General features: G+C 38.6%; 1 protein-coding gene across 1 annotated transcript in view; it reads left to right on the forward strand.

Moving 5' to 3' along the window:
* Nucleotides 1-15,166: 15,166 nt before the first annotated feature.
* LOC125394153 (arylacetamide deacetylase-like 2) overlaps nucleotides 15,167-27,888 on the forward strand; it is a 37,513-nt gene continuing 24,791 nt past the window's right edge. Inside the window, exon 1 of the mRNA XM_048424866.3 lies at nucleotides 15,167-15,311. Coding sequence (XP_048280823.2) covers nucleotides 15,171-15,311 — 141 coding nt within the window. The 5' untranslated portion in view covers nucleotides 15,167-15,170. The remainder of the gene's footprint in view (nucleotides 15,312-27,888) is intronic.

A 27,888-nucleotide genomic window follows, 5' to 3' on the forward strand; every position in this document is an offset into this window, starting at 1 on the left:
GTTTAAAACAATAGAAAGTCTTTATCAGCCAACTGGTGAGTTCAGTGGGTGTTCAGGATTCCAGTGCAGCACTGAGCCTTTCTCAGGATGAGTCTTCAAGCACAAAAACCATTTTCTGGGTTAACGTACTTCAGTTAGCAAGAACAGCTAGCCAGAAGCAGAGCTACAGAAGCTAACAAGCAAGGTTAGTATGTTTAGAGGCTTTCCCAGAACTATATGGACTTGGATAGATTAGACCTTTGTTTTAGTTTTGGAAGGTGGTTCTGTCTACGTGCTGGGTTTTACAGCCTAAATGGCATTTCCATCATGGAGTCAGTTGTACTGTCTCAGGCGTACTAAGGTCAAGGGTCCTGTTATACAGATCATTTAGTAGGTTGCAATCTAAAGTAATCTTATGGAAACTATTATGTCTTTGAGTATAAGGGAAAGACTTATGGAATGAGAGTAAGTCAAAGATGGCTTTAATCAAAGTGTTAATAGCTACTGTTTTTCTTGGGAAAGTCATTTAGTTTTCTTTAACTTTTGATTTTGAAATAACGATAATTATGCCTATGCTATTGCATAGTTATGGTTTTTAGGCGTAATACAGACAAATATACAAATATAGGTATGAAGTGATCATCTTTTCCAGGAGCAACAAATATTCTAATGAATAAAATGGAGTAAGGTTAATATATGAAAACTGTAATGTTATTTACATGTGGCAGTAGATTATTTTGTCTTGCAAACTTTTATGCCAGCTTGGGGTTATAAGAATTGCTAAATCCAATCACATTACCTGGCAGTAGTATACCTTTCACAAGTTTCAATGTAAGTAATAAGATTACAGTTCAAGAGTACCTCTTAGATTTTACTATTTAAAGCACATTTTCATAGCTTATAACTTTTATAATTATACATTTTCTGCCTAGTTAAGTATTTCAGAGTAACTGTGTGAACAATTGTGTATGAACATTGAGTACTGTATGAACATTGTGTACTGATGGCCACACAGATAAGATCTTGTGTAACCACGGGCACATGACTGCCAATAGTTTGCTGTATTGTGTGGAATTTATGGAGTGTGATAGTGGTCAAGAAATGAAATTGCTTGTTAAATGAAATTACAATATCATCTTAACAAAAGTTTATATTCTATACCTGGGCTTTTAAAAGTGTTGGTGGACTTAAATACCTTGTTAACGGTTTTATATAATTTCTGTATCTCTCTTAATCCATCTTTGTCTCTCTCTGTCCCCCTCTGCCACCCTCCACTGAGCATATTTTTGGTGTGGGAGAATTGTTTGTATTCTGTCAATTATGTTTTAAATAAATGCTGATTGACCAGTAGCCAGGCAGGAAGTATAGGCAGGACAACCAGACAGGAAGTAGAGATGGATCTAGGAGAACAGGAGAATTCTGAGGAGAAGGAAGTTCCTCCACAGTCATTTTCCCAGCCACAGAAGAAGCAAGATGCGACTGTACTGCTGAATAAGATACTGAGCCACGTGGCTAACACAGATAAGAATAATCGGCTAATATAAGAGCTAATGGGTCAATCAGTTTATGACTAATTTAGACCTCTGGGTGATTTCTTTGCGACTTAACAATTGCAGGAACCAGGCAGGACAAAATACTCAGTAAACATTTTTAAATTAAAAATACAGTTGGAATTCTTAATTTTTTTGCTATGAAGTTGCAAGTATGGTTCACTTTGCATTGATTAATGGGTAATTTGCATACAATTTACAGAAATCTGTCTTATTACATGTAAGCTTCCTTATATATGATTTAATTTAAAATTATTCTTAAATTCTCTTATGTTTCAGTTTTCTAATAATGTTTTATACCGTACTTTCAGCTGCTAATCCACTTTGAAATGTGCTAAAGTACTTGATTTTTTTAAATTTTAAATCTGACTTGTGAAAGCTATTTCACAAGGAATACATTGGCTTTTCCTGTGAGTTAAGTTGAATGAGTTTATGTGTAAATAAATTTTTTAACAGTGAATTTGGAAACAATATACTGCACTTACCTGGGAAATGCAACCAGTAGAAATCCAATTTATATATCATAAAGACTAATATATATGCAATACAATGTTACCAAATCTTTTTTCCTTTTCTTTTTTAATGATAACAGTTTTTCACACAATGTATTCTAATTACTGTTTCCTTCTCCAAACTTTGTTCAGCCTCCCCAGCTGTCCAACAAACCAACAACCCAACTCCATCCCCTCTTTCTCTCTCTCTAGAAAACAAGCAGGCAAACAACAAAGCAAGCAAACTAGAATTTTTAAAAAAAGAATAAAGAAAAATAGCAAAGAGAAAGCACAAGAAACATACACACAAAAAACCCATACAAACACAAAGTCTGAAATTGTAGCATACAAGCAGAAGGTCAGTAAGACCCCAAAAAATGTCCAAACAAAACAATATGAAGCAAAAATGTTATCAAATATTAAAATGATACACCATGGTGAAACTATGCAAGGATGAAAAAAAGCGGTCGTTGTTTTCTCAAAGAGGAGCCTCCAATCTTAAATAATCAGCCTTAAGCAAATGCAAATGAGGGCAACACTGATTGAAATACATAAATATATATTACCGAGTATATCACAATAATTACAGAATGAAAGGGTCAGAAGTACAGCAGAGATGAGTGAACAGGGGAGGAGTTGGAGAGAAAAAGAGGAAGGTGGAAAGACTCCAGCAGAAACAGAAACAGGAGCCATGGAAGGGAGAGAGCTGCTTACTGGATTACAGTCCGTGGCCTATTCGGTGTGTTTTCTTTAACAATTCACAACTGCCTGCTCAGTCCTGGCACTGCTACCATTGGTCTGAGTCAACCTACATCTATCATTAAACAAGAGAATAACTCCACAGACTTGCTCACAGGATAATCTGAGGTTAGCAACACCTCAACTGAGGTTCCCACTTCCCAGACTAATTTAGTGTCAAGTTGACACAAACCACCTTGCACATATGCAATAATGCTTACTAAAGACAAGGGTACGATAGTTTATTTTTTGATTATTCCTTTAACAATAGTTACACTGTTCTATTTTCTGACTTAAAAAAAAAGCAATTTCTAGAAGGATGCTTTCTGAACTGAGTTTGCTAAGCTTTTATTTCTCCGAGTGACCTTGCAATATCCATTCTGTCCAGGGCTGTTCAATGTGTTACTAAAGATAAAGTAAATAAGAGGTGTAAGACTTCCAATGTGAGAGAAGGTGGCCAGTAGGGAGAAATGGCACTTCCCTACATAGGCACGAATGTGAAATAAACGTATCTGGTGATCGTCACTAAGAAAAGATGAGAGGCCTAAAAAGAGCCATGTACACTCATAGTAATCAGCAGACGTGAGAGACAAGACAAAATAGGAAACTACTACACATGACCATTTATAAGGGGAACAGCAGACTCAAACTCAGAGGACAAATTCCAATGGCGAACACCAATAGCAGAAAAGGAGAGAATTCTCCATCTTCTCTAGATATGAGTCTGGCCACATCAGGACTGCAGACATTGAAATAAGTACCCAGAATCCAATTTAACCAACACATGGAGAAAACAGCGGAGATTAGTACTGCAAGGAAGAGGATATCCTGGAAAATCAGGATACAACAATGGCTCGGATATTCATGAGGGAAGCCTGACCCTTTCTGTGTTCATGCAGAAAACAACCCCACAGGCAACCTGTTGGAATAGTATACAGTTAGTATACACTAACCTGGTTTAACAACTGTGAACTGATCCTGAGGGGACAAGAACCTCTCTACACCATATTACAATGAGAACACTAAGTACACGGAGCAAGCAATAAAATAAACAGGACAAAAGTGGCAACTTGGGTGTAGAATAAAACCCAGCAGAAGAGCAGACTTCTCATCAGAAACGAAGCATCAAGAGACTCTGGAATGGCATATTCCATCTGACAGATAGGACTGCCAACTCTGGTTACCATCTCTAGGTCTCTAGCAAAGCGACCATTCAGAACTGGGAGAGAAAGAAAAACTGCCCATGTTAAACAGAACTAGAGAAGCTCATGGCTACTAAGACAGTTCTTTCGAAGTAGGTCCATGATGGGAAAGAGGATGCTGTTTGGTCTGGTCGGAAGCGTCAGCTCAGCTTTCTGGCACTCCTTTATACAAAAAGTCTGGAATATTTAGCTGGGAGCTTCACCCTAGCTCCAGGCAAACGCTCTCTCCCCTGGGAGTTGCCTCAGTCCAAACTCCACCTCCAAGAAAGTCTGCCAAATGGTAACCTCTACCCAGGGAAGGTTAAGACCACTCCCACAGGCTATTTAAACTGGCCCTCAGAGAATGAACATGTGGTCTCCCGGTTCCCCATGGTCTCCCGGTTCCCCGTGGTCTCCCCTCTTCCCTCTCCAGTAGTCATTTTGGTTTTCCTCCCCCACTTCCATGTTTTCCTGGGACCACCCGGGAGCGCTGGCATCCATTAAACCTGGGTATCTTTTAATTCGGTCTGATTTGGGTCTGATTGAGATTATCATTATTTGCATCAATGGAGAGATTTGTCAGTCAGAAAATACTTAACATTTGGAGGGCCCACAAGGTGTGGGGGGAGGGGCTGTTTTTCCCACTGGCCCAGGGCTAGATGTTGGAAAACACTCTTCTAGGCCCATGCTCTCTGCCAGGCTAAGATCGGCTTTGTCTTGGTGAGTCCCCCTTTTTCAGGTCCATGCCTGTAGGACCCAGGGCCCGTTTGTATTTGTTTATGTTTGTCAATTTTCAAGCTTTCCTGTGTTAGTCCAGTGTTGGTCCGTGCCAGGTGCCCAATGCGAGCAGTGAAACAGTTCTCACTGAGATGGGACTGAGTGGATAGAGATGTCTGCCCACTCATTTCTCATGACCCCCCCACCCTGTTTTTGACTCAAGAGCCCTATCACAGTGGATGCATTGTGACAGGCTTGAGACCCAAGTCTATTTGGCATGGACTTCTAAAATGGGCTCTGACGATTTGAAGCCAGATCCTCTAATGCCCTTGGGCTGCTTTTTACAAAAAATAATTCTTTTAAATTGGGGCTCACATCTAACATAAAAATAAACAAGACTCCAAAAGCTCGTGGTTTCTAGATGTGGTGCCCCTGCCCCACTCCCCTTCCCTACTCCCCTCCCTGCTTCTCTCGCTCTTCATCTCTCACTGTTTGCTCTCTACACTGGATCCGGATCTGTTTTCCCCCATCTTTCCAGTCTGAAACTGTCTAGTTCTTCCGTCCTTTTGTTTCTGTTCTCTCTTAGAGCATCTGCTAATCTGGTCCTTAATGGGACCACCTGTGTACTTCCCTGACTTCTGCTACCAACCTACACGGGGATTTTTAAGTTGGTCAGCTGACACGGGTTCCTAAAAAAAAAAAGTTTGTCTGTCTGTTAAAATAATGTGGCCACAGTATGCTTGTTTTATATCTGTGAGTGTGAGTGAGTGTGTGTGTGTGTGTTAAGATCCATAAGGCTTATAATAGCTCTGGAAAAAATTCAAACACCTGGGTAACCTTCATTTTGCTCTCACCACCATCTTGGTGCTAGTACTCTTTGACTTATTAAAATATTCCTTTTAACCTTCTTACATTGACTACCCTTGGTCAGCTGTAACTAATTGGGTAAAGTGCATGTCTAAATTTAGCTTATAGGTCTAGTTTAAATATAACTAACAGATAAAGGTACCCAGTTGGCAAGTGCTTTTACAGATCTGAGCTTATGACATTTAACAAAAAAGCCTTTAGCATAGAGACACGCCAGCTCCCATAGCATCCTTATAGCTCCTTCAAAAAGATGCATGGTTGCAAAAGACCTTCCAAATCAAGGCTTGCCTTTGGGTATGGCAAAGCTACCTGCAGAGCAAGAAGCGGCCTTCTACCTCTTCTGCTTCCTGGATGCTACCCAGGGCATCGATTGCCTCTTCCTGCCAAGACAGGTAGACTAAATCTTCCTCCCACAGGAAAATCTTCAGATCTCTTGTACTCAGCAGCTAGTGGCAAGCACTGCTTCTAAGGCTGGTGTCTTCCAAGGACTAAGGAGAAACTTGGAATTGTCTGCGTATATAAAAAGCTGTCTCATTTCTGCTCACTTATCCCTCTTAGATCTGTCTAATAGCATTTGATGACTTAGGGTACTGGTATCTCATTTGTTAATTTTCCTATTAAAATTATAGACAGGTGTGCCTCTTTCTCAGATTTCATAGTCCAAGATTAACAGGTTTCAGGTATTTCTTAAATGATCCAAAGTTCTAAAATGTTCCTATCCAGTTGTCTTACAGATACCTGCAGGTTCCAAAAAATAAAAGTTCTGCTGCTTTAATCAAGAAATCTGCTTTGGCAAAAACAAACAGTATCCAGAGTGTATTTTAACCCCACCCAGTTTCCAGCATATTTTACAGGTCACTCCTGCTGTCTGGGCCACGACCAACTTACAAAGGGCCCTCCAGACAATGCCAACACCTGCACCATCTCCCGGAACTTCACCATTATCTCAAAAGGACACCAACCAACTAAACTCTGGTTTTAAAAGGGCAAATCTGTTCTTGTGTCTCACTTATAAAGTCTCACCTGTACAACCAGGGCACTTCTCTGTCCTATTCTTTCTAGCAGGTAATGACTGTTCCCATGGCTAGCCCCATTTATAGCACCAATAATACCAATATATTTTTTTCCTAGCCATCTGCCTTCTCATCTCCCTCAAGAAAAAGATGCCTAACGTCTCCAAGATGACAGTAAACTAGATTCCTCTCCAGCCACACCTCTCGCTGAGCATGAGCCCACCAAGTCACAGCTCTCCCCTCTTTCACATCACCCCATGCCCGCAGGAAGTAGCCAGACTTGAGCCGGCTCCCCTTTATCCAAAGAAAGTCAGGAATGTTTGGTTGGAAGTGTTACCTCAGCTCCCTGGCACCCTTTTATACAAAGAGTCTGGAATATTTTAGCTGGCAGCTTCACCCCAGCTCCTGGCATAAGCTCCCTCCCCTGAGAGTTACCTCAGTCCAAACTCCACCTTTGAGAAAGCCTGCCAAATAGTGACCCATCCCCAGGAAGGGTCAAGAAAGCTCACCAAATGGTAACCCCTCCCCAAGGAAGATCAAGACCACTCCCACAGGCTATTCAAACTGCCCCCAGAGAATGAGCACATGGTCTCCCAGTTCCCCAAGGTCTCCCCCTTTCCCTCTTCCCCTCTCCATGTTTTCCCAGGGTCCCCCGGGAGTATTGCCATTTATTAAACCTGGACATCTTTTAACTTGGTCTGATTGGGATTATTTGCATTAGTGGAGTGGTTTGTCAGCCAAGAAAATGCTTAACAGACGCAAACTGTTCTTATCTCTTAGAGTCCAAACACTTCCCCTCTGAGGAGTAATGTAGGTTTGTTTATAAAAGGATACTTTACAGAAACATCCCCAGACTTGGTCGCTTTTTCTGGTAATTTGGGTAAATGGGAGACTGGAATCAAAATGGGGCTCCACAGAGCAGGAGACAAATGGTCATCTGAGGTCTGTAGTCCATTTCTTTCTATTTGAAAGGCAGTTTTGAACACAAAATTATATTCAATTTTTAATTGGATTTTTGGATTATTTTATTTGCCTTAATGTCATTTTCAGTTCTTTATACATTTTGGATATTAACACTCTATAAGATTAGGCTGTCACTTTGTTCAAATAATGGTGCCCTTTGTCATAGAAAAGCTTTTCAGTTTCATAAAGCTCCATTTATTTATTTGTTTAGTTAGTTTTTTTGTTTTTGTTTTGTTTTGTTTTGTTTTTGTCTCTCAAGATAGTTTCTCTATAGCTTTGGAGCCTGTCCTGGAACTAGCTCTTGTAGACTAAGCTGGCCTTGAACTCATAGAGCTCCGCCTACCTCTGCCAGCAGAGTGCTGGAAATAAAGGCATGCACCACTCACCACCACAGGGCAAGAAGTTCTATTTTTAATTGTTGGTTTTAGTGCCTGTGCTACTGGTAAACTATTTAGACAGTCTTTTCCTGTGGTAATGAGAGTAAGAATATTCTCCTCTTTTTCTTCTATCAGATTCAGACTGCCACTACATTGAAGGATAGTGAGGAGGGATATATGGGAAGGTTTGGAGGGAGAAGAAATATTGTAATTAACTTATAATCTCAAAAGTTCTTTTGAAAAATCAGGAAAGAGTTAAATTGTCATAGAGTCAAATGAAATGAAAAACAAAACTAAAAAAAACTTAGGAACTCATGGTACACAACAAAGGTCGTTTAAACACACACATTAAGAAACTAGAAATGCTACAAATAAATAATTTAATGATGTACTTTAGAAACCTGAATTAAGAAGAGCAAGTAGTCCCAGCACTGAGGAATTAGAGACAGGTGAATCTTGGACTTCAAAGCCAGCCTGGTCTACAGCGTGAGTTCCAGTATAGCCAAAGCTCCAAGAGAAAACCAAAACAGGAAGAGCAGATCAAACTCCAGTTAGTAAAATGGTTAGGGCTCGTTCTAGCCTATGCAACGAAAACTAAACAGAACCTAGGCACCAAGAACACAAACAACCCATGTAAAACTTGGGCCTCTAACTAAATAGAATTCTCAAGAGGATACAAATGGACAATGACAGAGAACTTTTCTTTCAACATCCTTGTCTGTGAGGAGTACTCAAAAGGAAAAATACCTTGAGATTTCGCATGACCCCAAGTAAGAATGGCTAAGATCAGCAAAACTCAAAAGAAAGTAGCCTGGGAATGAAGAAAGGAAAATACATATCCACTGTTTGAGCCGGTACAGCCACCAGAAATCGCCATGAAGTTTCCTCAAAACTAAAATACAGCTACCACGGGATCCATCTAAACCACTCCTGGACATACCTCCAAAGGACTCTATATCCTACCCAAATATACTTACTATTCCATTTTCATTACTGTTCTATTCTCAGTACAAAAAAAAAAATGAAAACAGTCGAGATATACATTGGCTGATGGACAGATAATAAAATATACAGAAAAGAATATCACTCCATTTAAAGAAAAATGAAATTATGGAAGTCACACGTAAATGGATGGATCTGGAAATAATGGTTCTGAGTGAGGTTACTCGGGTCCAGAAATACAGCTCCTGCATGCCTGCCCTCATGTGTGCATGCTATCTTTGAGTTCTTAGATGAATGTGCTTAGCTGGAGTCCACAAAGAAGTCAGAAAACTGGTAAGGTCATGGGAGGATTTCAAGAAAGCAGATGGTACAAAAGGTGAGAGGATAAAAATGAAATAGGAAGGATCATGAGGCAAAGAACGGAATGGTAGGACAAGGAGTGGGTATGAGGAGGAGGAGGAGGAGGAATAACAAGCAAAACCTCTTAAGTCTCATAGAAATCTACTATTTTATATGTTCATTTTATATATATATATATATATATACACACACATATATATATACATATACACATATATGGAAAGAATTTAAATTTTAAAGAGTTGTTGTGTGTTGTGTATCAGGGGGCAAAGCTTCTTTCAGACAGCATCTTCTGTCAATGAAAAGAATCAGTGTCACGAAAGGGAGGACTCTTTCCAAGGTGGTAGTCAGTGGGTCCTATAGCTCACTCCCAAACCTTAAAGGCTATTGCAATTTCTCTGGGATACACTCCAGAATCTGATGGTGAAACTCAATTGCTGAAGACATTTGAGACACAGGGCATAAAGAAATCAAGCTAGTACTGACCTACAAGCTTCGGTGTTGCTGGCTAGATACACTGGAAAGAAATTTATGAGCCACAGCCATCACTGATCTAGCAAGATAGGCCTCCCAGTGCAGTAGTGGAATGATTATTATGAGGATAACTACTTTTTGATCCTGGAATTTCTATCGCTTTGTAGTCTCTAAGGCCTGTCCTGGCCTCTGCGGGGAAGCTCTGAACCTGCCACACAGTGCTGAGCCTCAGCAGCTCTCCACGCCCCTTGTGCATTCAAAAGTACCATGTGACAGACTTCTGCAGTACACAGAGTTTGACAAGTTCTGTTGGCAGCTTGAAGTACACTCTTGGCTCCTTGCTGGACCACAGCTTCTGTTTGCTGATTCCCAGAAAATTTCACCATGCTGCTTCTCTCTCTCTCTCTCTCTCTCTCTCTCTCTCTCTCTCTCTCTCTCTCTCTCTCTCTCCCTCTCTCTCTCTTTGCAGGGTTTCTCTGTGTAACAGCCCTAGCTGTCCTGGAACTAGATTACTTTCTATCCCAGACAGCCAGCACCAATAATCCAATAAAGGAAAGCTTTCACACAGATTACTAATGAAAATATCACATAACTGACTTGGATATGCTATTTGCTTCGCTCAGAAACTTTACAAGTCAGGCCTCCTTCATCTGGACCTCCATCAACACTCTTATCTCCCTAACTGCCATAACAGATTATTAATCCCTGAGCAAACAATGGTAGTTCTTATCCCAGAACCCTAAAATTAACGAAAATTCTTCCCCCCAAATAACACTACAGCAATATTCCACTCACAGGTATCAATTTCTGACCTAGTTTGCTTCCTGTTACTATGGGGAAAAAAAAAAACTTAATCAAAAACAACCTACCTGTGTGTTTGTGCATATGTGCATATGTATGTGTGTGCCTGTGTGTTCCCATGAGTGTGTGTGTATGTGTGTGTGTGTGTGTGTGTGTGTGTGTGTGTGTGTGTGGCATGGCCCAGGGTAGTCTGCCCCTCCCCCAGTCGTTCATTAAGATAATGTCTCACAGACATAGCCACGGGCCAATGTGTTGGAACCCATTTCTCAGTTTCTGTTTCCTCTTACAAGGTGTCTCTTGTTTGTGCCAAGGTGATGAAAACTAAGTAGCACACTGGTGTTGTCCTCCGACCAAAACCAGTTAAGGAGTCCGTGAAAATGACAAACTAAGTCCATGATTAAATATTTATAAGAAAAAAATATGTGTAAACCAAATTCAAAACCACATGAAATTGTTGGCTCACCACAAGTGGGCTTTATTGTACAGGTGAAGGTGTGGTTCCACATACATAAATCAATACATGTTGTAAATATTATAAATGAACTCAAGGGAAGAAAGGAAGAAATCATAGGATTTTATTTTCCATTTCTCTCTCTCTCTCTCTCTCTCTCTCTTTCTCTCTTGTTTCTCTGTTGGTTTGTTGAGTTTGTTTGTTTGTTTGAAACAGGGTTTCTCTATGTATCAGCCTTGAACTCACAAAGATCAGCCTGTTTTTGCCTCCCAAGTGCTGGGATTAAAAGCGTGCACAATTACTGCTCAGATATATTCTTAATAGATATAAAAATAGATTTTGACAAAAAAAAAAAACCCAACACCCTTCATGATAAAATTCTTCAAACAGGAAGAAAGAGATCTGAACATAATAAAAGATGCATAAAGAGACATTTAAAAAGATATATAAAGAGAATAGAGAAATGATAAGATAAACAAAAGAGATATGAGTAGTAATGAGAAGTCAAAGTCTCCTTATTTGCACCCAAATGATCATGATTTGACATGTAAGCGAGTTCAATGCTCTGCCAGAAAACACAGAGAACAGAACAGTAAATACAATTACATGGAAGGAGTCAAAATTAAAATAAAAAATCAGTAGCCTTCCTCTGTACAACTGGCAATCATTTTGAGAAATAAATCAGTGAAATAATCTCATCATCAATACTTTGAGAAAATAATAACCTTGTGATTCATTTAACAGTGGAAGGAAGAGACTTCTACAAAGACTAAACTTTCAAGAAACTGAGAAACTAAAGAAAAGCCAAAATGGGTAAGAATATCAATAATTAGTACTGAGAAAATGTCCATTATACAAAAGCAAAAGCAAACATCCATTATTCAAAACAAATCATTGAATGTATAGATTCAGTGCAGTCTGTTAAAACTTCAGTGTTGTTCTTCACTGACATAGATAAAACCAATGTTAAATTCTTAGGAAACTCAAAAGACCCTGCATAGCTAAATCAGTCCTAGAAAAAAGAATACTCCTCAATGAAGCCCCATGCTAGATTCTGTATAATGCAGAGTCATACAACTCAAACAAGCATGAAACAGTCTTAACTTAATCAGACAAGTAGATAAAAGTATTGAAAGTATTGGCATTGAAGCCATGAAAATAAGTCCATGTGACTCCATCCCCCTGATTTTAGACAAACATCCCAGAATCATACGTTAGAGGGAAGACAGTGAGAGAGGAGGGAGATCTGACTTTCTGTCCCCCACCCCCAGTAACCCCCTCCTCCCCACACACAGACATCATTTGTGGGTATTGAAAGGAACTGTCCTCTGACAACCTGGTGCCCGCTTTACTTGGTTTATCAATTTGGGGGGTAAGGAAAAGTGCATGAAAATTCCTGGGCACTGCCAGAATTTACATCAGCAGCTGGGAAGCCCTCCTAACCTCTATTGAAAACTCAGAACCCTGCGGACATTTCCTACTTCTCTCTCCTCCCCCTCCTCTCCCTTCCTCTTTGCCCTCCTGCCCTCCTCTCCCTTCTCCTGTTCTCCCTCCCCCATCTCCCTCTGTCCTTTCCTGCCTCCTTGCCTCATTTACATTTTTGAGAAAGGTCTTGCCCCATAATCAGACTGCCCTGGGACTTGCTGCCAGGATCACTGCGAACTCAGGATTCCTCCCTTGGACTCCCTGTTCCAGGGATTTCAGCTGCGCAATTGAGAGTCTCTCACATGGCCTCACTTTTTCCCCTCTCAGGCTTGTCTCATTTGTCTAAGTGGAGAAAACTCCTTGTTTTAAGGGATCATGTGATTGGTTAGGCTAACCCATCTAGTCACTTTGTCTGAAGGCCTTTGTTTGAAAACTTCATTCCTCTTACAAAATTTCTTCACTGAGGACTAAGATTGTTGTTTGACTAAACTGTATGAGTCTCCCAGTAACTGGGATTCTTGAGGAGCCATCTTGAAATTCTGCTTCCTTCAAGGAATTGTCTTTGTTTTGCCAGCAGTTGTGAGTCTGTTGTAGATTCTTCTGGGTTTCTACTGCTTGCAGTTCACTGAGATATTAGAGTGTGGGTTTGTGCCTTCTGTCAGTTTGCAACTAAGCCACCCTCAATCTCTTTCAGCTCCCCTGTCGCTCTTCCTCTCTTGTGCTCCTGAGAGTCATGAACCATGAACAATGAGCAATGGACAATGGGCAAAAGCATGTTTCATATTTTGTTACTTTTTACCTTAATTTTTTCTCTGATTCTTTTGAGATAAGTTTTGTTGGCATGCCCTTTCCGCCTTCATGTTTTTACTAAAACCACTGAACAAACCTTTAATTTTATGGTTTCTTTATATTCTTTCCTATTAAGAAAACCTGAGTATATGAAATACCGGGATGCAGCAAGTGTTTGTTTAATCAATATGTAGTTTTTCCATGAGTATACTCATAACTATATGAATTTGAAAACTTTATGTTTAATAGATTCTGAGTCACATACGAAATTCAGCATTAGATAAATTCATTCATTATTTGGAAAAGAATAGGAATTTCATTTCTAATTGTGTCTAAGACCACTGTAAGAGTAGATCTGAATTTTATTTTTCTATTTAATTAATTAAAATTTTTCATTTATTTTACATCCTGATCAGTTTCCCCTCCCTTCTGTCCTCCTGTTCACTCCCCCTCTCTGACACCTCTCCCCCGCTCCTCCATCCACTTCCTCTTGGATTCAGCAGGGGCAGGCCTCCCATAAGCAAAAACAAAGCATGGCACTTCAAGATGAGGCAGGGTCAAGCTCCTCCCCCTGCATCAAGACTGGCAAAGCAACCCAGCATGGGGAATAGGGTCCCAAATGACATCTCAAGTACCAGGGACAGGTCCTGATTCCACCAGTAGGAGTCCCACAAAACTAAGCTACACAATTATCACACATATGCAGAGGACCATGCATCTTTCTGTTGGACCAAAGTCTTTGAGCTCCCAGGAACTCAGCTGTCTCTGTAGGTTCCCCATCATGACTTTGATACCCCATGGCTGTATAATCCCTCCTCCCTCTCCAGTAGAACTCCCAGAGTTAGGCCCAGTGCTTAGCTGTGGATCTATGCATCTGCTTCCATCCTTTACTGGATGAAATTTCTCTAGTGACAGCTAGGGCAGTCATTAATCTGATTACTGTAGATGGCCAGTTCAGGCACCCTCTCCACTATTGCTGGTTTTAGCTGGGATCATCCTTGTGGATTCCTGAGTTTCCTGGGCATCAGGTTTCTCCCTAACCCAAATGTGACCACCCATCAAGATATCTCATTCATTACACTCCCCTTCCATCCTACCCCAACCTGCCCATCCTGATCACTTATATTCACATACTCCCATTCCCCATTTCCTCCCCCACCATCCCCAGATTGTCTAGGAGATCTCGTATCCCTACAGAGGGAAATCCATGTTTCTCTCTTTGAGCCCTCCTTGGTACTTAGCCTCTGTGTGTCTGTGGATTATAGCCTGGTTATCCTTTGTTTTATAGCTAATATCCACTTGTGAGTGAGTATATAGCATTTTTTTTTCTTTCTGTTATGGTTTACCTCACTCAGAATAATTTTTTTTTCTAGTTTCATCCATTTGCCTGCAAATTTCATTATGGTATTGTTTTCTGCAACTAAAAAATACTCCACTGTGTAAATGTACCGCATTTTCTTAATTGATTCTTCATTCATGAGGCATCTAGGTTGTTTCCAGGTTCTGGTTACTACACATAAGACTGCTGTGAACAGAGTTGAGCAGCTGTCCTTTCGGTATGATTGAGTACCTTTTGGGTACATGCCCAAGATTGCTAGAGCTGGATCTTAATAACCTATGGTGTAGGTGTTAGCCTCCAGGCTGAAAATAAACATTACCTAATATTTTATCTTTTTAAAACTCTTATTACTACTCCTTGCAAAATGGCAAGAGAACAAGGGGATCTCCTGGTCTGTTTTTTGGTGTGCTCTACTTAGGATCATAACGCTTCTGCTCTTCTGGTGTTATGTGGTGAAGGTGGAGCTCCCTGCTCTCATATGATTTTGCCATTGCTGCACACTTTATTCATCTTTTTGTAGTAAATTCTTTCCACAACGTTATGGGATTGCATAATCAGTTTCAACTTGATCTGAGAAGTGAATTTCATGGCACTGTTGCTAAAACCGTCATGTCGTTTTACCTCAGAGAGTTCACCTACCTTTGTCTTACTGCTCTGTAGTCTATATATGAGATGCTGTTGACTATCACAACACACAGGTTTGGAAAAATTTTATGATGGGGTGCAGAACTCTGTGCTTCGGATTCTTGTGTGTTCTATTTGCTTACTGTATTTATACACCTGTTCCAGAGAATATTGAAGAACCCTGGAAAGTGAGATTCATGGATGCTCTCATAAAAATGACATCATTTGTGGTAATATATTTTTTGCTGGGGAACTGGGATGCCATGTTCTCTTTGAAACTTCTTTTAATTCAAAGTGTCTGAAAGAGATTTCTGTTTTCTTTTCTTTTTTTGTTTCTGTTTTTGGTATTTGGTTGGTTGATTGGTTCCATTTGGTTTTGGTTTGAGTTTTGGTTTTGGTTTTGGTTTTAGTTTTCAAGACAAGGTTTTTCTGTGTGACCCTGTTTGTCATAGAACTTAACTGTGTAGACCAGACTTGCCTTGAACTCAGAGATCTCTTTCTCTGTATCCTGAGTGCTGGTATAAAGGCATTCACCACCTGGTTTTCTTTATGATATGTAAATCGGATAATATTGGTGTGTAATTAATCACTAGAGTGCCTAATTGATTACCTACTGACACAGGGACATACAATGTTTACTAAAACAGTCCATGTAATGACCATATATCAACATCAGCATAAAAGTAATAGTATTATCTACAAAGAATATTTAGAAATTGTCAGGAAGTTTGGATATGTTTAATGCTCTCAATAATACCCAAGCTCATGCATCCTTGAAAACTAACTCATTTATGTCCATTAAGTTTCAACTTTTGATGCATTTAATCATTTGTTGTTCTAGTGATTTTCTTTTTAATGGTGGTTCTCAAACTTTTTGTCTACAGAAACTTTGCATATTCTTTGTATTACTGACGCTTCCAAATAAATTTTTATTTGGGTATATTTGTCAATATTAACTATTGAACAACTTTTTATGAAGATAATGATGTTGTCATTATAAGTTAATAAAACCAATATATTTACAATTACACTAAATGTGTTTTAATAACATACAGAAGTGATAGTGGCATTTATTCTATTTTCTCAGATATCTTTACTATAATTTTACTCTGAAAAAGTTACTATTATTTAAATTTTATACATGAAAATAAAGAGTCAGCATATGGAGGCCTGAAGAGATGGTTCAGTGGTTAAGAGCCTGCCTGTTCTACCAGAAGACCAGGGTTCAATTCCCAGAACAAACATGGCAGCTCACAACTCTCTGCAATTCCAAGTCCAGGGGACCTGACACCCATAGCAAAACATCAACACATACAACATAAAAATAAATCAAAATTTAAAAACCTACAATTAAAAAAATCAGCATATGAAATTAATGCTTACTTTGAGATCAGTCTAGTGTTACAGTGCTTTGTATATGTGTGCACTGAAACCCAGTCATAGTTTTATTGAAATTTCATATACTATATTTTGATTATGGTTCCCCTCTCACATCACCTCCCACACACTCCTCACCTCCCCATTCATTCAACTCCACCCCTTCTTTCTTTCTTTAGAAAACAAACGGACAAAAAAACAAACAAACAGACAAAAAACCACAATACATACATGTGCAACTATAGAAACACAAAATTGGAAGCCATAAGTTACAAGGAAAAGACCAGTAAGATATTTTAAAATGCCTAAAAAAATTAGACAGAAAAAAACTGCAAAATACTATACAGTTTGTTTTGTGTTGTCTGTCTATGCTGAAAATGGGCCTACCCTTCAGTGTGGTTTATATACCCAGCAAGACTCCACTGGATAAAACTAATTTTTACTATGCAAGCAGTGATTTGTTTGAGATAGCTACTTGATTAATGATAGTAGCTCCTGTGCACTTCCCCTTCCTAGCACCAGAGCCCCATCTGGTTTGAACTTGTCGGGCCCTGTGCATGCTTCCACAGTCTCTGAATCCTATGTGTGTCCATCCTGCTGTGTCTGGGAGACACTGTTTCCTTGGAATCATCTATTTCCTCCACCTCTTGCAATCTTTCCACCTCCTCTTCTGCATGACTCCCTGAGACTTGAGGAGAGGGGTTTGAAGACATTCCACTTGAGAATGAATATAGAAAAGTCTCACTTTCTATACATTCTCCAGTGGTGAGTCTCTGTATTTGTTCCCATCTCTCACAGGAAGAAGCTTCTCTAAATATGGCTGAGCAAGACACTGATCTATGTGAATCACAGGATTTCATTAGGAGTCATTTATTATCCTATAACAATTCAATAACATTTGGGTTTCCCCAAGCCCATGACCACTGAAGCAGAGTCAGCCATGGGTTCGAAAATCCAGTCAGAGAGTGGTTGGTAACTCCCACAATATTTGTACAGCTATTGCATGAGGCTATCAACCAGGAAAGTCAACATTGTAATTCCCAGCTGGGTGAATCTTTACTGTTCTTTACTGGTGGTATGCAGAGTACCTTCCAATACCATGAACAATAGTCAGTAGGGGAAAGGGCTCTAGTTGGGCAGCAGCTAAACTGCTTCATGCTGAATGAGATATGCAGGTGACATTTTTATAACATTAGTTTGTGGAATGTAGCCATTAGTCTTGGCAATGACTTGAGGTATTGGGAGGTTTTCTTGGGGCTGATTAGGTCAATTAATCAATTAAATGTAACCTATTTCTGGCACTGAACTTTTTAGTTGGTGGAAAAAGATGTCTAGTTTGGATATTGTCAATTCTGTTATTTGGCAACTGTATGTATAAATTTTAAGAATCTTCTATAATAGTGGCTTTCCAATGACCCCTCAAGTGTTATTTGTTCCTCCACTATTCCCTCCCATAACCCACTTTTCCCTCCTCCTGGACATTTAATCCCCCTGTCCCAGTCTCTCCATTGTAACTCTATAACAATATAATATATTTCCTGTCCCTCGAGATACCCTCCACTTCCCTGTACTCCCATATTTCAATCTGACTTGTATGGTTATACAGATTGTAGCACGCCAGTTGAAAGCTTAAAAGCTAACTTCAACATGTAAGAGAATATATACAATGTTTGAGTTACTTCATTTAGGATGATTTGTTTCTAGCTCTATCAATCTTTTTTCCCAATCTTTTCCCATTCTATAGCCTGATTCTTTGTCCAACTGATGTTGCCCTTTGCCTTACAGAACCCTTTCAGCTTCATGAGGTCTCCTTTATTAATTGTTGTTCTTAGTGTCTGTGCTAATGGTACTTGTTCAGAATGTCTCTTCCTGCACCAGTAAGTTCAAGACTATTCCCCACTTTCTCTACTATCAGATTCTTGGTATTTTTGTAGCATTATATGGTGGTCCTTGATCTAGTTGGAACTGAGCTTTGTGCAAGGTGAAAAATATGGATTTATTTGAATTCTTCTATACACAGCAAACCAGTTTGACCAGCACTATTTGCTGAAGATGCTGTCTTTTTATTTCCAGTATGTATTTCTGTTTTCTTTGTCAAAAGTCAGATTGCTCCTGGTGTTTGGATTTGTGCCTGGGTCTTCAAGTTGAATCCATTGATCAATGTGTATGTTTTTGTGCCAATATCATGCCGTTTTATTACTATAGTTCTGTAATGCAATTTGAGATTGGGGATGATGATATATATCAGTTATTTCATTGTTTAGGATTGTTTTAGCTATCATGTCTATTTTGTACTTTCATATGAAGCTGAAAATTTTCATTCCAATTTCTGTGCATAACTGTATTAGAATTTTGATGAGGACTACATTGAATCTATAGATTGCTTTCAGCCAGGTTGATATTTTTACTGCATTAATCCAACTGATCCATAAGCATGGGAGACGTTTCCATCTTCTAATATCTTCAATATTTTCTTCAAAGTCTTAAAGCTTTTATCATAAAAGTCTTTCATTTGCTTGGTTATATTTACTCCAAGATATTTTAATTTTTTGAGGCTACTGTGAAAGGTATCATTTTTCTAATTTTTCTACAAGTTTTTCATTCGTATATAGAAAGGTTACTATTTTTGTGAGTTAATTTTGCATCCTGTTACTTTGTTGAAAGTATTTATCTACTACAGAAGTTCCCTGGTGGCGTTTTTAAGATCATTTATGTACTCAACCACATCAGCTGCAAATAAAGGTACTTTTACCTCTTTGTTTAACACTTCTATCCTTCAGTTGTCTTCTTCCTCTAGTTAAAACTTCAAGTACTATATAGAATAGGTATGATGAGAGTGAAGATCATTGCCTTGCTCCTGATTTTAATGGAAGTGCTTGTGTTTAATTTTTTTCCATTTCAGTTGATGTTAGCTGAGGACTTTCAAGAAAATACCTTTACTATGTTGAGGTATATCCCTTATATCTCTAGGACTTTTATTATGAAGGGGTATTGGATTTTGTTAAGGGCCTTTTTTCTGACAATAAGATGATTTTGTGGATTTTGTCCTTCAACCTGTGTATATGATGGGTTACATTTATTTATTTCTATATGTTAAACTGTTTAAACATCCCTATAAGAAAGACTACTTGATTATGGTGGATGCTTTTTGTGTGGATTTTTTTTTAAGTATGTCCTTGTGATTCTATGGATTTCCTTAGTTTCTGTTATAATGCCTTTGCTTTCATGTATAATTTTTGGGTAATTTAATTTACATCAATTTATTTTTTACAATTATATATCTTTGCAATATATTCCAGTCATACTTATCATCCACCCTTTTAAAATCTTTTCACCCTTACCAACCCTATAGACCTGAACTCAGACAGATAATTTTGACTCTCCTTGCTGTACTACATTGTAATCTTTCTGGTCTCATCCTCATCCCTGTATCAGCCTGTTTACAGATACTTTTTCTCCTACCCTATTTCTACTCCTCAGAGACACAAATAAATGTTGTTGTAGGCTAAGTTTTACTCTTTCTTGGGAACCTTCTAGGCCTTACATATTTCTTTGTGTCGGGTCCTGACACTTAGAAACATTCTCTACCCAGGACCCACATTGAGTCCTGACAGGGACTCAGATTGATGATTCATTGTGTCTTTCTTCTTCTCCATTATGATATTTCCATTCTCACCCTAAGTCAGGTAACAACAGGATTATAGGTGGCCCTCCTTCCACCTCAAATCCATTCACTGGAGATTTCAACTCTCAATTCAAACCCAGGGTCCCTTTATCACTTTGATTCTTGTCCCTTCTGAGTACTTTATCGTAATACAATCTACTTGTAGAATCCCTTTCTCCTACCATGCCCCCAGTTCCCTAGGGGCTTCACCTTGTGGTGTGGACAAGATCCCATTGGCTATTTCTTGAAGTCTCTCTTAGCCTTTTCTCCACGTCCACATTTATTCCTACTACCTACCAACATACAGAAACTTCTGGGCAACCCACAGCTGCCACACTTCCATAAGATTCAGAGGGATGAACAGAAATCAAGTAATGAAACATCTACTCAACAAGGATAAGACCAGTTACCAAGATGTCTCCATCTCCTCAAAGATCCTAACAGTTGTTGAAATATTTTAACTAGATAAAGATGTGTTACATTTGTTTATATTCTAGAATATTACTTTAATTGTATAAAGGACTGTCACTTTAGTTTTGTTTTTATTTTTTCTGCATTTGTTTAACAATGTAAGAATAGGTGTTTAATTACGTAAAGTTAGTGATTTTGACTCTGTCTTACTTTGCCTGTATAAATTACCTGATTGGTCCAATAAAATGCCGAATAGCCAATAGCTAGGCATCAAAAGAATAGGTGGGGCTGGTAGAGAGAGAGAGAGAACAAATAGGAAGATAAATCCAAGCTCAAAAAGGAGAGGAATGAGAGAAGATAGGGGAGAGAATGAGGAACACACCCAGGGCAAGAAGCCAGGCAGATGCCAGATAGAGAGACATAGAGAAGTAGTGAAAGCCAAATATACAGAAGCAAGGCAGGTAATAAGCCCTGAGACAAAAGGTAGACAGAAACAGGTTAATTTAAGTTGAAAGAGCTAGGCAGAAATGCGCCTAAGCTGGGCATAGCTTTCAAAACTAATAACAAGTTTCTGTGTCATCATTTGGGAGTTGGTTGGTGGCCCAAAAGAAAAGCCTGGTACATTTTGGCAAGCAACGAGGTATCTGAATTTCCATATAGGGCCTGAGAAAGCTAAAAAAGAAAATGGATGTGACTCCTATAAGAGCTTCTGCCATACAGTCAAACACTTAAACAGTATTCTTCACAAAAGTAGAAACAGTAAGTGCGCTGGGCAGACACTGGCATTCCAGAGCTAGGGGGGTTGAATATGTACCTTTGAGCCTGGCCCATGGTTTTAAGACCTTTCAGGAACCAAGAAAGGGGTGGAGCCATCCACCAAAGCCTTGGCTGAGGACCCAGTGACAGCTTAGTAGCTTTGTGCTTACACAGACAGAAAAGGATAAAGATACACAGTTAAAACAAATCCAAGCAGAAAAAAAAATTAAAACTTCTAAATAGATTACAGTGTGCTTAACAACATGCATAGGCTTAAGAAAGAAAAATAAAAAGGTATAGACAGTCAGAAAAAAAGTAAATTGTTTATAAATAATAAAGTCTTTAAAGAAAGAAGCAAGTTAATATTAAAAAGAAGAATAAGCCATATAGAGTTGGGAAATACACAGGGAATCTGGGTCCTGTATGGCATTGTATTGACTTTGAATATTTTGAATGTGGATGAGCAAATGACAGTTTCTGAAAGAAAAGATTGCTGAAATAAGCAGCCTATATACGCTTTAAGAATACCTTAACTTTAAAGACATCAAAATATATTTTACATTTGGGAAGAGGCTATGCTTTTGTGTGTATAGGATATGAAAGACTGTGGATTTATTCAAGGTTAATAGTGATCAGACTTGACCAGGGAAAACCCCCTAAAAATGCTGGTTACAAACATAAAGAAATAAACCGGGAATAACTGCATGAAATGTGATTTATATTTTACCTGCTCAAATATAAAAAAAATCATCTTTGGCTGGCTTGTATACAACACACAGATCATACTTGTGTTAATGCAGATATGTATATTATCTTTGAAAGTTTGTGTATTTTCAGAGCGAGGGAACCAGACACCAATGAAAATGGGTGGCCTAGGTGATCCAGCCTCTCACAGAGCCTTTCTTCCTGTCTCCTCAGAGTTCTGTATCCAGAACAACTTTAAGGTTACTGGCTGAGATTGTCCAGTCTCACAGACTATTCTAGTCAGGACTTCAGATAAATCTTGTACTTTCCTATTGCACGGATACTGGTCAACATAGGTTATAACTGGTTCTCACAGGACATGACCATTATTTCAATTTTCTCAGATTCCCTAAAGATGTTGTCATCCACAGGCAACAGGAAGCAGTCTAGAGAACATAATGCTTATGTTTCCTAGAGGTGGTGTGAGTGGTTTGGTTATTCAATGATTCATGGGAGTTTGTCATGATTTAGTTCAAATATAGAAATAAAGGATAAAAAGGCAACTATTAATCTCAAATATTTATACTGATATTGATTTTTGCATATTGATACAAATTTAAGGTTACTTTTGCTATAACATAGTATATTTATGTCTATTCTTGTTTAAAGGATTTTTATATATTGATACAAACTTAAAGTTATTTTTGTTATACTGAATGTATGTTTCTACTATTTTTAAAGTATTATGCTAATGTAGTGCATTTAAAATGTAATGTAATATAATTAAGAAATGCAGGTTAGTAGATAGACATAATAATCAAACTTGTAGTCATATTAGATATGTTTTCAAGGTTGAACAGATATATTTTAGATAAACAGATGGTTTTAAAAAACTTCAAAGACCTACAGAATATGACATTTAAAATATTTCATTAACATGGGTCTTTTCATGACATTGAGACACATCTGCCACTGGCAGCACCAATTTACTTTAGAGAAGATGATAGGCATTAATGAAACCCCATATGTAGTTTGTTTTCATTGTGTCAAAGCTAGTCATTTGACCATGAAACTGTTTTTACCTTGACCACTGACAATATGCTATCCAAACTGGACAAACACGACACAAAGGAAAAAGACTACCAAACTTGGCCAAAACAAGGTAGCGAAGTTCTTCAAAATTCTTGTGTTAGAGATAAATCGGCCAGATATTCTTCAGGACAAACAGGAAGTAACTGCCGAACTTTGCCAAAGTTAGGAAGGCATGTCCTTCAAAATTCCTGCTTCATATAAAATTTTTATTGGGTGACTTTCAGGAAAGTTTCCATTGGTTTTATAGTTTTGAAAGTGGCTTGTATTGTACCGTCTGTTCACTCAGATAATATTATATCCCTCTGTGGTCTTTGAAGAAGTTAAAAACTTGTAGTTGCAACTACAATATAACTATATAACTATAGTTATAGTTGCAGTTTTCCTTAATATGATAGAGGGTAAATTAGGTACAGAGCTTTGTACTCACCGGCATAGAATAGATAAGAGAGTGATTTTTCTGAATTTGCCAAATACAAATGGACTGAACATTGTGAATATAATCTTTACTTGATAACTGTTCTTATTATATATACTTTTAATATGTTAAAGCTAAAAACCCTTCTTTTTCATTTAGACAAAAAGGGGGATGTATTGTAGAATATTGTTTTAACCAGGCAAAGATGTGTTACATTTATTTGTGCTCTAGACTATTACTTTACTATGTAAAGCTGTGTTACTTTTGTTTATGCTATACTTGTTTAACAATGTAAGATGTGTGTTTAATTATGTGAGAATATGCTAAATTTGTTTCACTTTGCCTTCATAAGGCACCTGATTGGTCTAATAAAAAGCTGAATGATCAATAACTAGGCAAAGGAAGGATAGGTAGAGCTGGCAGACAAAGAGAATAAATGGGAGGAGAAATCTAGGCTCAAAAAGAAGAAGGAAAGAAATGAAAGAAGACAGAGGAAAGAATGAGGGACAAACCCAGGTTTAGAAGCCAGGCAGATATCAGACAGAGAGAGATAGAGAAGAAGTAAAAGTAAAATATACAGAAATAAGGAAAGCAACAAATCGTGAGGCCAAAGGTATATAAAGAGAAACGGGTCAATTTAAGTTAAAAGAGCTAGCCAAAACATGCCTAAGCTAGGCAGAGGATCCAAAACCAAGTTTCTGTGTCATGATTTGGGAGCTAGTCGGTGGCCCAAAAGAAAAAGTCTGATACACTTAACCCCAGATGCTTCAACAAAGAACAAAAACACCAACAATAGCAGTCAAGTAAAAATGCTCCATTAGAACTCAGGAATCCCACTATAGCAAGTCTTGAGAAATGCAATATACCTAAACACAAGCCCTTCAAAATAGCACTCATGAATATCTCCAAGGGCCTTAAAGAGAATATGAATAAATTCCTTAATGAAGTCTTGGTATAAAAAAAAAGTGGAATGAAAGGTGTGTGTCCTCTGCTTGCAGTGTCAATAGTGTGAGAGTGTGTACTGGCTAGGGAAAGAAAGTGAGCCCACCCTCTCCTGGTCTCCTCCTTCTCTTCTACCACCATAAGAGAACCTGGTTACAGGATACGCCATTCTATAGTAATCTTATTAGTTATGCACATAAAAACCCGACTATTCTTTTAACCTCCGGAATTTGAGTTATCGAGCTTCATATGGTCACACTCACCTGTAAACCCTGGCAGCTGAGGCAGGAAGATTGCAACAAATTCAAGGCCTGCTTAGGCTAGTATTGAGACCTGTGTCAAAATGGCAAGAAAAATAAAAGTCTAACTTCAAAAAAAATCTAACTGTTCCCTTTTAAAAGCATTTTGTAGTTTGGTTAATTAAATTCCCATGTATTAAACTGCATGTATATGTTTAAGGAGCCCAATTTCCTTTTTAAAAGTGTTTAGATTGCATCCAGGTGGTGGTTCACACATCTTTAATCCCAGCACTTGGGAAGCAGAGACAGATGTATCTCCAAGTTTGAGGCCAACCTGGTCTACAGAGTGAGGTCAGAACAGCCAGGGCTACAGAGAGATATACTGTCTTAAAACAAACGAACAAAAAGTTTAAGTTGCTGGGCAAGTAGAATCAAAATCACTTGTCTAATGTTCATAAATATGACTGACTGTTTATAAAATATGTCTCCCAAGTTCTCTTGAACATTACAGAAATGTTTATAGACTTAATAAAACTCAAATCAAGCAAGCTTGAGAACAGCCTGAGCTACAGAAGATTCTGCCTCAAAACAGATGAAAGCAAAGGAGAAGAAGAAGAAGAGGAGGAGGAGGAGGAGGAGGAGAAGGAGGAGGAGGAGAAGAAGAAGAAGGAGGAGGAAGAAGAAGAAGGAGGAGGAGGAGGAGGAGAAGGAGGAGGAGGAGGAGAGGGAGGATGAAACGATGGAGAAGCCAAGCAGTGGTTGCGAATGCCTTTAATCCCAGCACTTGGGAGGCAGAGGCAGGCTGATCTCTGTGAGTTCAAGACTAGCCTGGTCTACAAGAGCTAGTTCCAGGACAGGCTCCAAAAGCTACAGAGAAACCCTGTCTGGAAAAACAAAATAAAAATAAATAAATCTTATATCTTCTAACCCCACAAATCTAAATCAACTATAGTTCTAATTTGCATGTTTTACATTGGCTTTCTAAGAGAAGTTGTTTTTCTTTTACTTAAGAAACGCCATTGAGCTCTTTTATTGTATGGGATGTGCACAAATGCCACAGTGCACATTTGGTAATATCTTCCACCATGTGGAGCCCAGGAATTCAACTCAAGACATCAGGTCTGGCAGTAAGCCTCCTTAACTTAGGAGCCATCTCAATGTCACTGTTAGTTAGTTTAAAATGTTAAATTATCTTGAAATTTAACCAAACACAGTCTTGTCATCCTAACCCACAGGAGGATCAGGAGTTCAATTACAGACCAGCCTATACTACTTGAGATACTGTTACAAGAACAAAAACAAAAAAAACAACGAGAGAGAGAAAAATCCCAAAAGTTAAAATACCAAATACAAATATGAACAAATACTTCCAAATAAATAAATATAAATACCAGTATTGTGGTCATCTGAATAGGAATGATCCCCATAGACTCTTATGTTTGAATGCCTGGCCCATAGGAAGTGACTCTATTAGGAGGTGTGGCCTTGTTAAAGGAAGTGTGTCAAGGTGGAGGCCGACTTTGACATCTATGCTCAAACCACTCCAAATGTGGCACATCTTGTGCTGCTTGCATGCTGCTGTCTTTTTGACCATGACAATAATGGACTAAACCTCTGAACTGTAAGCCAGCCCCAGTTAAATGTTTTTCTTTATAAATGTTGTGGTCATGGTGTTTCTTCACAGCAATAAAAACTCAACCTACGACAAGTACAAAAAAAAGTGGAATAAAATAATGAAAATTGTTTAAAACAGGAAAGTAGTACTAGACTCACTAGAGAAAACCCGAAATGAGCTTAAAACTGCACATGAAAATTTAGGAAGTCAAAGAAAAACCTCAGAGAGATTCAAGAAGATTGGTGGATAAGAATAGAATAGATAATAAAAATAATTCACTTTATTGTGTGATGTGTGGTAATAATTTACTTCCAAATTTCTCGGTTTTTGTCTTAAGGCTTAAGATAAATTTTCCATGCAGGTCTCAATAAAGATAATTTATGATTAATTCTGACTTCTTAACTAAGAAATGGCTATCACTTTGAGCAACTGCTTTATCAAATACTTGAATGGAGAGTAAGTAACTCTCTAAAGTGACTTAAGGCTTTGTTTCCAAGCAGACATATTAAATGTATAAAGACAGTACATATCTACAACATTTTTACTCCCAAAAAACAAATATATAAATGGTTTTAGAACTAGAGAGGAATGGCTATTTTATTAATTCTTTTTTTAATCTTTATTCTTTTCTCATACAAAACATCCCATCCTGACCACAGCCTCCCTTCCATCCACTCCTCCCAGTGTTTTCTCACTTCCCCTCTCTCTCAGAGCTACTACTCTGTTACCTTTTAGAAAAAAAGCCTGCCTCCCAGGACTACTTACAGAACATGGCATAACAAGATGTCATAAAACAAACCCTCACATCAAGGATGGACAAGGTAACAGTAGGAGGAAAGAATCCCAAGAGCAGGCAAAAAGATCCAGAAACACCCCATTTCTTTCTGTTATGAGTCCCACAAAAACCCTAAACTAAATAACCAAAGCATGGAGGACCTAGAGAAATCCAGTGTAGGCAGGCTCTGTGGTTGCTGCTTCAGTCTCTGTGACCTTCTATGAGTCCTATTTAGTTGATTCTGTAGGCTGTTTTCTCTAGCTCCTGCAATCCTTCTGCCCCCACTACTGAGGTTCCACAAGAATCACACCTGCTTTGCTATGGGTCAAAGGAAGTCTCACTGATGATGATTAGGTTAGGCACCAATCTATGAGTAAAGCAGAGTATCCTTAGGAATCATTTCACTGATATTTTCTCAGTTGTGTTGGTTCTACCATATTTTTTTCTGAGCTATCCAGCTTCCAGTTCCTGGCCATCTGGTCAGTTTTGGGTCCAGGCTTCCTCTCATGGCATGGGTCATTAGTTGGTAACTCCCCACAAGCTCAGTCACTATTTTACAGGCCGTATAGGTTGTAGGTTGAGAGTTTGGGGTTTGTTTCCCACTCCCACCACGGGAAGCCTTGTCTGATTAGAGAAGACAGATGGCTCAGAGAAATGGGGTAGACCCAAACCCAACTGACAAAAAAGAAAAATAGGATTCTTCATGATATTCTGCTTTGCTCATAGGTGTTTATCAGCTGTAGAGGTTCCCTGGTAGAATTTTTGGAATTGCTTATGTATACTATCCTATCATCTGCAAATAATGATACTTTGATCTCTTCCTTTCCAATTTATATC

The sequence above is a fragment of the Myodes glareolus genome, chromosome 20 (genome assembly GCF_982192425.1).
Source record: "Myodes glareolus chromosome 20, mMyoGla1.1, whole genome shotgun sequence".
In the NCBI taxonomy this organism is placed as follows: domain Eukaryota; kingdom Metazoa; phylum Chordata; class Mammalia; order Rodentia; family Cricetidae; genus Myodes; species Myodes glareolus.